Source organism: Solea solea, chromosome 8 (genome assembly GCF_958295425.1).
Source record: "Solea solea chromosome 8, fSolSol10.1, whole genome shotgun sequence".
NCBI classification, from domain to species: Eukaryota; Metazoa; Chordata; class Actinopteri; order Pleuronectiformes; family Soleidae; genus Solea; species Solea solea.
The window spans coordinates 9,543,718-9,554,708 of NC_081141.1; the positions used below are offsets into that span (position 1 = coordinate 9,543,718).

At 39.9% G+C, this 10,991-nt stretch overlaps 1 protein-coding gene across 1 annotated transcript; it reads right to left on the reverse strand.

The window, feature by feature from the left end:
- Nucleotides 1-1,212: 1,212 nt before the first annotated feature.
- On the reverse strand, nt 1,213-8,854 carry card9 (caspase recruitment domain family, member 9). The gene is made up of 13 exons (XM_058636698.1): nt 8,654-8,854; nt 8,460-8,529; nt 8,059-8,196; nt 7,811-7,929; nt 7,503-7,709; nt 7,350-7,433; nt 6,118-6,339; nt 5,338-5,463; nt 4,379-4,567; nt 3,384-3,438; nt 3,196-3,305; nt 3,028-3,086; nt 1,213-2,950 (listed from the first exon to the last, which is right to left on the reverse strand). Exons 1-13 carry the CDS (start codon nt 8,765-8,767, stop codon nt 2,857-2,859), a joined length of 1,587 nt encoding a protein of 528 aa, XP_058492681.1. The 5' UTR covers nt 8,768-8,854; the 3' UTR covers nt 1,213-2,856.
- Nucleotides 8,855-10,991: the final 2,137 nt, after the last annotated feature.

Here is a 10,991-nt window from a genome sequence, read left to right on the forward strand (position 1 = left end):
AAGAAACAAACATTAACTTCATACTTTTATACATGCACGCAGTTACAAAAAGCTCAAACTGTTCTCATGCATGTTTTTTAATTCTGCTTTGTGTTGCTGAGACATTATATTACTTAAGTTTAACAAATGCCTCCAGTCCACCTAAAATGATGTCTTTTTCAACACAGTATTTTATGAAAATATAACATGATTATACGCTACTAAAAGAGAAAAAAGACATAACCATTACTCATGTGAATTTATCAAACCATTCCCCTCTTTACATTATGTCCTTAAACGTGTCATTTAAACCAGTGATGCAATGTAACTAATATGTAAGAATACATATTATACTAAAGTTACTGTACATACATCTTTTTGGTCATTAGACGATCTTTTCCAACAGGTGACAGGCTGCCACACCAAAGTTCATAGAAAAACAAGCAATTTTACATCATTGCACTCAGGAGTCGTTGATCAGCTGCTGCCTCTGCAGTCAAATGTGTAACTCAACTGTGACTTCAGTGTTGTTCAGTGTTGTAAGAGACACAAAGAAGGCAGCAGCAAACCCACAGCTGCTGTGCCCCCTGCAAGTTAAAGACAGTCAGAAAAGGCTGTCTAATGGTGGGATACAGGGGCAAACCTTTTCTTACTAAGATATTAAGATGTAACAGGAGTGGATTTGTATTAGATGAGCTTTTTAAGTCCCAAAACATCTGTTTTTCTTTTCATGTTTCCATGGCAAAGCCAACTCTGGCCACATGCTGCACCTCATACAACCATACTCCAAAAACCTTCATTATTACTTCAGGCCAGGGATCTCAAACTCAAATGACCTGGGGGCCGACAAGTGTCCAGTGTGGTCATGAGGAAAAATGTGGGAAATTCGCTTAAAAACATATGACAATATTTTATCACAATAAAGCAAAACCAATATTCATGATGATATTTCACAGAATTTCAAAGTAAAAATGTTTGTTATGATATGGAACAATGAAAAAACAAAACATTTATGATGCAAATTGAAATTAGAAATTAAATAACATAGGGACAACTGTAATAAAAACACTTATCTCATATATATGTATATGTATATATGTATATGTATATGTATATGTATATGTATATGTATATGTATATATATATATATATTTATATATATATATATATATACTGTATGCATACAGACCTTTCCATTTACTTGAATGAGGAAGTCTGTCCAAACTTTTACATCAAATATACATAATTTTAAGGTAAATACAAGTGTTATTCACATAAACTTAGGCATTATTATAAAAACCTTGCTCACTATTCTTGACAATAGCTAACAATCATATTTAGTATTATATTCTGTCTATAATCTAGCTACAGGTGGAGGAGGTTGTGGGCCAGTTCTCATTATAACCTGATATTAAGGGGCTTTAAGGCTTAAGAACTTGTTTATCTTTTATGATTAAGAATTTTCACAATTTTACTTTCGGTTTCGATACTTCTTATAACATATCGTAACAAATGCTTTTCATACTCATGTACTCATGATTTAATAGGTGACTTCTATCAAAGTCATGTCACATTTCACTCGAGTTCTCTTGAGTCTCTGCCACGGACATCTTCGTACTAGTCGTCTGCTGTGTCCCTGCTGGAGTGTGACAAATCACGTCACTCCAAGGACCACGTACAAACCAATAGGATGTCAGAATGGTATATGTTTATACTTCTCATCCAACCACAATTCACTCTATGCAGATGGCACGATTTATCTGGATAGGTTTTTTTGTGTGTGTGTGTGAGTAGAAAGTACAGATATTTGTGTGAACATGTAAGGAGTAGAAGTAAAAAGTCGGCTGAAAAATAAATACTCCAGTAAAATATAGATACCCAAAATGTCTACTTAAGTGAGGTAACAAAGTATTTGTACTTCATTACTTGACACCTCTGGTTTTATGATGAGGTACTTTGATGAGGTAAGTGTGGTTTCCCAGTATTCCATATACCTCTGATCGTAATATACATTTTAACCATATTATCAATGACTGGACAGCAGTGCCACTACAGACACTTTCAATTGAAAAACAATGTCGAACACAGAATCATACAGAATCTAACAAAGCATTTCATTGTGCAAGTTGTCACTGTCAGAGGTGTATAATGTACCAGTGAAAATGGTAAAAGTTAAAGTCACCCATAAGAAAATCACTTGAGTAAAAGACTTAAAGTTACTCACATTAAATGCACTCATGTTTCAAAAGCATCTTGTGAAAAAATATACTCAAGTATCAAAAGTACAAGTAAAGTACAAAGTGTTTCTATAGTATGCATAAAAAGAAGCAAAACAACCAAAAATGGTTCACAAACGGTTGGATGGAGAGTTCTTAAACGCTTTTATCTCGTGGCACTTTATTCTGTATGTTTTAGGATTTTCCCCCATCCCAAGGTAACCAAACATTGTTGCCAGGTATAACCACGGGTGACTGTCGTCTTCTACCAAAGGAGATGCTGTCAGTGTGGTAACATGTGCCGTGTAGGTGTTGATGTTGATCTCCACCGCACCACGCGTCCCACCCTTACCTCTAATCTTCATGAGTACCATACGTTCTTCTCGTCCTCTCTGACACGCCCATTCCAGATAATCCCAGATTAATTATATTTCTATTTTAATTTGCAATGGGTAACTAGGTGGCAAACGTCAAAGTAACAGAGTAAAAATATATTTTTTAATATTTAAATGTAGTAGAGTAAAGTAAAAGTCCTGATTAATAATAAAAAAAAAACTCAAGTAAAGTACAGATCCTCAAAAAAACTACTTAAATAGTGTAACGAAGTACATCTACTTCGTTACTATCCACCTCTGGTCACAGTGCATGATCTCAGATCTGCTTAGTCCCATTCGGTGATGTCACTGCCACTGCTGTCATCAAGGTTACCAGATGTGTACTCCTTACTGCTGACCTTTGACCTGACTGCTCGCTTCCTGTTGTGATGGAAACCAAAAGAAGCTGAAGCCTGTTGTCACATTATTTATCACAGTTTGGATAAATCTCTGCTCACCTGCGATAAAAGAAGTTTGGGTGACTCTTGGAGGTGAGACAGTCATCTGTCTGCTTCTCCTGCACCGAGAGATGTGGCAAAGGAGAGATGGGTGGAGATTGAGAGACAGGGATATACACAGATGAGAGACAGACAAAAGGATGCAGAAAGAACCCTCAGGTACATTACCCATGATGCAGCAGGGCTGGCCTTTTGTTCAGACCCCGTAGCCCCTCCTATAGGCATGATTGGCTGCTGCAATGGTGCTATTTCCTCATTCCCTGATGTCTCACTGCTTCCTGATCACAGAGTCACATGGTTTAATTCAACACAGGTCACTTTTAATCAGGCAGCTGGTCAAATGACACGAGTCTGACCTTTTACAGTGTTCTCAGGAGGCTCCTCCTCTTCCTCACTGCTCACACTTCTCTCCTGACAGAGACATGATTCATGATTATACATTATAACTAATACTGTACAGGATCCACACACATACAATTCCATATACAGTATATATACACACACACACACTCATACAATTCCATACACAGTATATATACATACACACATAAAATTCATTATATCGTGTATATACATTAGTATACATTATATATACACACACACTCATACAATTCCATACACAGTATATATACATACACACACACTCGTACAATTCCATATACAGTATATATACATACACACACACACACACACTCATACAATTCCATATACAGTATATATACATACACACACACACACACACACACACACACACACACTCATACAATTCCATACACAGTATATAAACATACACACACACTCACTCATACAATTCCATAGACAGTATATATACATACATACACACACACACTCATACAATTCCATATAAGTATATATACATACACACACACTCATACAATTCCATATAAGTATATATACATACACACACACATTCAAACAATTCCATATACAGTATATATACATACACACACACTCATACAATTCCATACACAGTATATATACATACATACACACACACTCGTACAATTCCATATACAGTATATATACATACACACACACACACACACACGCACACACACACACACACACTCATACAATTCCATACACAGTATATATACATACATACACACACACTCGTACAATTCCATATACAGTATAAATACATACACACACACACACACACACACACACACACACATACAATTCCATACACAGTATATAAACATACACACACCCTCATACAATTCCATATAAGTATATATACATACACACACACACACACACACTCATACAAAGGGCATAAACATGTGTATCTATGTGATTGAACCACCCTCATTCTGCTTCTCCTCACCTGGTGGGTGTTGCAGGTGAGTTTGCGGAAGCGTGTTCTGAGCTGTAGCTCCTCCCCCTGTGACTTTAGCAGGCGGAGCTCCAGCCTATCAGACTGCTCAGTGAGCTGTCTGACCTGCTCCCTGTAGTGATCCTTGTCCTGCAGATGCAGCCGTGCCTCCTCCTGGTGCACCGCCCGTGACGCCAGAGCCTGAAATGACCAGAGACACAGACTGTAAACATCATCATCATCCGTAGAGCTGTACAAAGCAGTTTTCATGTGTGATCTTCAGAAAAAGTACACAATTCTCTGGACATTGTGTGTTCACATATGACTACCCGACATCAGATGTGGCGCGTGGTTTGGCATACTGGAGGCCACACAGTCACCACTTCACAGTGAACTATCCAGAGTTTGTCCTGCTGTGTTCCCACTCAGACATTATACACACATTAGACTAGGTGGCTCATAAGAGAAGTCCTGAAAAATATTTGGAGTGTCATTTTTATACATTTTTGTGCGAAGCCATCTGCACTATTATAGGAAAATGCCCCCCTTAACACCCCCCCCCCCCCCCCCCCCCCCAACCGTCTGGACATTAAATGTGTTCAAGTTGCCTCGAAAGTCAGAACGAGGAATAAAGTCACACCCAAGTTTAGTGTGTTCCTATAGAACTTCATGTGTCAGATACTCAGGGATGAATGTTAATATAAGAGCTAAATAAGAGCTAGGTTCACCAACTGGCAAGCTATTTGATAAACAAATTGTATAGTTTTTCCTACATAAACAATAGAATAGCATAGCATAACTTTATATTATATACAGAGTTAAACTGGACACATTTAATTTTAACACATTCATGTGCATGAGGAATCGATTTGAGGGTCAGTCAATCAGACGTAGCTCCGTAAGAAGTGAATGGTGGGGTTTCATAGCCTCCTCCTCCTCCTCCTCCTCCTCCTCCTCCTCCGCCGCCTCACCTTGTCTCTCTCTTTGATCACCTCCTCCAGCTGTTTGAGGGTTTGTTTGTTCCGTTGACGGTACATCCTGACGTCACTCTTCAGCTGAGTACAGCACAGTTCCAGCTCCTCTTTCTCCTCCTGACTCTGAAAGCAAGCACACCCAATGTCACCACCAATCAGAAATCATCTCAGAAACATTTTTTAAAAGATGTGAGAAGTGTGGAGATTTTCTTGAGCCTCACAAGAAGAGCCATCAGGCTTTGAGAAATATTTGTATAGTTTCGATAAAAGAAAGCAAGGTAGACAATGAACATTTGATTTGATTAAGATGAGCTGGAAAAGACCTATTTATTTATCAAGCAAACTCTCATTTTAAAATAAGCACATGCTGTTAATGTGCTTGTTTCTGAGCTGACTCTGCCATGTGCGCAAGGGACCAGCCCTAGACACTCACATCTATGCCCTCTATGCCTAGAACAAGCTTGCTGCCAGTAGACAAACACAGAAAAGGGTATTTAGCCATTTAACCAAATGATTCCCTAATAATGTCTGTGCCTGTTTATGTCTACACTATATGTTCTCCACTTAATCTCCCCACTGCAGGACACATTATGGACTATCTTACCTTATCTTTTCCAATAGGAAAAGGAAGAAAACTCAGTGTTTTTACATGTGGGACATGTGAGTTATGATCTACTGCTGCCTCCATCAGTAAGTCCAAGTGTGTTATTTTGTCTTAGCCCTTTGAAGTTTCGTTTTGGTCCTCTCAAAACCACAAATACAAGAACACACACACACCTTGGACCTCTGCTCCTCTGCTCGGTGGAGATCTCTTCTCAGTCTGAACACTGTAGCAAGGACCTTCATTTGACGGAAAGGAACCCCAGGCCTCTCTTGATTTTTCTCTTCCTTCTCCTCCTGTTTTTTCTCCTCTTTTCTCTCCTCTGGCTTTTCCTCCTTCTGCTCCTCCAGTTTGTTGGGATGAAAAAAGGTCTCTGTGGGTACAGTCACATTCCTGCTCTAAAAACACACATTTGAACATGTCAGTTGATACATTTTAGAGACAATGGCCCTCATTTATCAAAGAATATATAACAGGAAACTGCAGTTATGGTCATTTCTATTAGAGGCAATGATACATACCTGTTGGCATGAAATAGTAGGAAAAACATTAATTAGGGTTCCACTCCAAGTTTAAGAGAGCTAGTGTCATGCTATTGTTTAAGTGTAAGGGTATTTTCTGGATGTGTTCCAATAATCCTTTGTCCCCACAGCCATCAGGCTTTTTAAAAGTGACTCTTTTAACTTTTAACAATTAAAAGTGCAATGTTTTATTTATTTAGGTTCCGTGTTTCACTATTTATCTGTAACACATCTATCTATCTATCTATCTATCTATCTATCTATCTATCTATCTATCTATCTATCTATCTATCTATCTATCTATCTATCTATCTATCTATCTTATAAAGTGATTGAGACTCCACATGTCATAGCCACTCAATCGTCAATTATAACCTCCAATGGTCACTTGTGAGTCCCACTGAGTCAACTTTACATCATTTCTGTACACAGTTTCTGTAATGTGGTGGGATCAGAAACCTGATTTAAAATTTAAAATTTAAGATCGATCTGCAGTTGGTTAACAACGAAGCATCCAGCATTCTCTTTTTAACCATATCGGCAGCTACTTTTAGGGATTTAGGAAACGCGCCTGATTGAAGTGAGCTATTTATTACTCTATTTATTAATAAAGGTCAAGCCCTGTAATTGGACTTGTGTGTGTTCACTACTGCTGTATAATAATGATGGGTTAAATGTAGAGGTCAAATTCACTATCACTAATTGGTGTGTGCAAAAAATAACCAACTCTAATTCAAATCAGTTTGGACAGACTTAACCCTCATAGACATAAACAAATCTGTTTTTCCGTGTGTACCCAGCGGCAGAAATTGAATCAATGAGGGCTAGTGTCATTATCTCAGACACAGAAAGGTCAGTGCTGAGGATGTGTACTTAAAAGCCCATACTTCCAGCTGTGGTCTCAGTGTTCGTCGTCTCAGCAGTCGAGTCTGGCTCTCAGCTCGCTGCACATTGTGTTTGAGGCATTCCACCTGCAAACAAACACAGATGTCAGAGGTCAAATCCACTCTCTGTGTACCAGGGGTCAGAGGTCAACTCACCTCTATCTGCAGGTCTCTGTTGGCCAGCAGGGCGTTGCTCTTCTCTTGGTTCAGGGTATTGATTTCAGTCATCAGACTGTAGTTGTGATTTCTAAGCTGCTTCACCTCCTCGCTCAGTCGCTCCCGCTCCTCCCGAAGCTTCTGCACACGCTCAGTCAATTTCCTTTTCTCATGGTCCCTCAGCTGCTGCTGCTGAGACCATGCCTCCTGCAGGCCGAAACAGCACAACACACCAAAACATGACAATTTGTACCACAAAGTATAAGTAAAAATCTTTATATCTATCGTAACTTGCTTGCTATACCAACCTGTTCCTTAGCAACAGAACAGGCCTGTTGGCGACGTTTTCTCTCATTTTGTAATGCCCTCTGCAAGCGACTGAGCTCTGACATCAAGAATTGAGTGAGACCAGATTCTCCTGCAGTGTCTGAACATTCACAGTGACATCATAGCAAATGAAATATGAGCAGTAAAACTGCAGTCACTCACAATATAGAATCAAGTTTGAGGCAGACAGGACAGACAGGGAGACCAAAGGACAGACAGGAAGACAGACCAATGAGAATGCTGAAGGTCTTGTTAGGCTCCTTCCCTGTGATTCGACTGTACAACTGAGGATAATCCAACTCCAGACTCTCCAGGAAGGCCGTGTAACCTTTGACCCCTGTCCTGAGCAGGATGTCTAGCAGGGCTCCTGTAAAAGTCAAAGGTCACAGCACAGTTCAGGAGTCAGACCGTCACAAGACACTTTCACATGGAAAAGATCTGAAATGGCTACGATTGGCATTTACTCAGTCACATGATTCTCCTACAGACAGATGTTTTTATCTGCTCCAGTTCTGATAACCGGTTATGTAAACATGACACCTAAATTAACACACTAATCTATTACTTGATTTTTGCAGTCTAGTCCAGTGATCAGTGGGACTGCAACATAACAAATATCACGTTTCTTACCAACTTTCCTCCTCCTGATGACCAGAGTGGGGTCGTTGAAGAGCTGCTCCTCATCCTCAGCGCTGATCACCTGACAGCACGCCCCACAAAACAACAAAGAGGGAAGAACACGTGCAGCAGGAAGAGACTGATCATAGACGATCCACAAATGGATTTGGCGGGTGCATCTGTAGCAGCAGGAGGAGAGGTGTTACCTGACACTGCCGCAGGTACGGAGTGATTCTTGAAGGGTCGATGGTTTTGATGAGCAGCATCCTGTAATCATCCAACTGCAGCCAGCACAGGTCATCCTCACATACTTCATCCATACTGAGTACTCGGAGTTCACTCACAGACACACAGACACACACTCACACAACAAAGTGCTGCTGTCTGACACACCTGTCTGTCTGTCTGTCTGTTATCTCTGTCTGTGTCAGTGCTTCTGCATTCTCTGAGGAAAAAGTCCTTCCTTTCACTTCTTGTTTTCAGCTCAGTCTCCACCCTCTCTGACTGGCACTGACAAGATTTATATGAACATTGGTTATGAAACATTGTTACAGGACATTTCACAGCTTAATTTGAAGAGGTCATTATCTCGCAAGTCTGAGACCATGGACTACTCCATTGCTCTTTAAGAGGAGTATACTGGTAACAGAATACTTTTACGTCGTGGTATTAGTGCATTTACAATCCTTTGTCTGTCAGGTAATTAGTCAACTGAAGAGAAACAGGAAGAAGTTAGAAATGAGAGAAGTAAGAAGAGGAAGGACAAATGTTGTGTATTTTGAAAGTTTCCGATGGTCTCATCAATATGAGGTGAATTGAAACCAATTTTCAAAACAATGAGTCAGACCAAAAGGACAATTTCATAGACACTAGGAGGAAGACATAAGCTTTCTCAGATTCCTCAGTCCAGTATCCCCATGGCCAAGGTATAGTCACAATGCCACCTAGTGGTGACAAGCAATGATATGTAACGTTTGAAAAAATGACCCCTATTTGGAAGAGTTTTCATTCAACTGTGTTCCTGTGGTAGCAGCAGTGAAGTAACCAATAATGCTGAATTGGCAACTGGATGACCACCAACTGTCTTTTGCAACTTCTTGACATCATTGTCACCTATATCTGCAGTGTTGACTAAGAGAAACCTGAGAATGATGATTCCAAGTAAAAGGATAGTAGAGAATCACAAGCTCATCAGAGTAAATGCATCTGAAGGGTATGTCCGGTTGGGCCAAGGTATTGAAAGTATCAAGTGATGTACTACTAAAATGTCTTCTATTGACTGGTGTGCTCTAATATTCCTGTGTCTGTTCCCTCTTTGAGGACATCAATGTTGTTAAAGGCGACATAGACCGGAAGCTCCAATTAACGCTGTGTTTGTGTGTGTGTATCTGCGTCATTACCTCGTTTATGAAACCCTAAAGTTTCAGAACAAACAGTTCAGCCACTGCTGAGAAAATAGGGTTTTATTGTTTTCCTGGGTTCTGCGAAGCGCACTTCCCTATGCTGATGATGTCATCAGAAAACCTCACCACTCCTCTCACCACAATAGTGCCTCCTGGTGCGGGAACTAGTCCGGGCACATCCGGTTGCGTACATTCAACCGCAGAAGAAGAAGAACTACTCTCGTTGTAGCTGCTGAGATGCAGAGCATCCACCGTGCCAGAGGGGGAGCTGTGTATCTGAGAGCTGGCCTACTAATTACGTCACTTCCAGGTACCTGGCCAATCACAGGACAGTGGGAAAGCTCTCGTTGGCTGGCCAATCACAACACAGTCCACGTTCTGGGGGTGTGGTTTTGGTCGGAAACAGCGCGGCTGACGAGAGCGTCAGTGAGGAGATATTTTGATCGGCTCGTTTGCAGCGACTAGGAGGTTTTTAACCATGAAAACAAGTTAATATATGTAAGTAGACCTCCATAACTAACATATATGTGTGATACCAGCATTCGATGTCACCTTTTTTTTTTTTTCCAAGATTTGTTTTTATTAACAGAAGCTCTTACAGGATATTAATGGTGTGTAGCAAACATCTACAGTTTGTAAAATTCAAAGATGTATTTTACAAAAGAAACATACACAAATATATAACCTTACAGACACACATTTTTAAACATCAGAAGAACCAAAACTAAACAAAAATATTACACAAACCCTCCTCCCTGGTTCTCAATTTCCTTTCACTTATATACCTACACAGTCTATATATACAGTTTATACATACACCCATCTATAAATATTCATATCCATATAAAAACAACACACTACCCACAACATCACCTCAGTCAGCCAAGTCCAGAGTAGGCAGAATATCTGTGAAGGGCCCCAAATGTTTTCAAAGGCTGCATGCTTCCCTCTCACATTATATTATATCTTTTCAGGTGTGTAGTAAGACACAAGCTCATTAATCCAGTGTCTTCATGATGGTGAATTTTCAGATTTCCAGTTAATCAGAATACATTTTTTCACTGCAGTGGTTGCCTGTGTTTTGTGGAGGTTAGCACAGTCTGTGCTTGTTCTTATAGGTGATGCCAATCTGCCTCCTCAT

Excerpts from the sequence above, each read along its gene's own strand:
- card9 (XM_058636698.1), bottom strand. The coding sequence starts at position 8,767 with ATGGATGAAGTATGTGAGGATGACCTGTGCTGGCTGCAGTTGGATGAT. Across the intron at positions 7,710-7,810 it reads GTTCTGTTGCTAAGGAACAG|GAGGCATGGTCTCAGCAGCA; the intron begins GTTGGTATAGCA and ends TTCGGCCTGCAG. Across the intron at positions 5,464-6,117 it reads CAGAGGAGCAGAGGTCCAAG|AGTCAGGAGGAGAAAGAGGA; the intron begins GTGTGTGTGTGT and ends GCTTGCTTTCAG.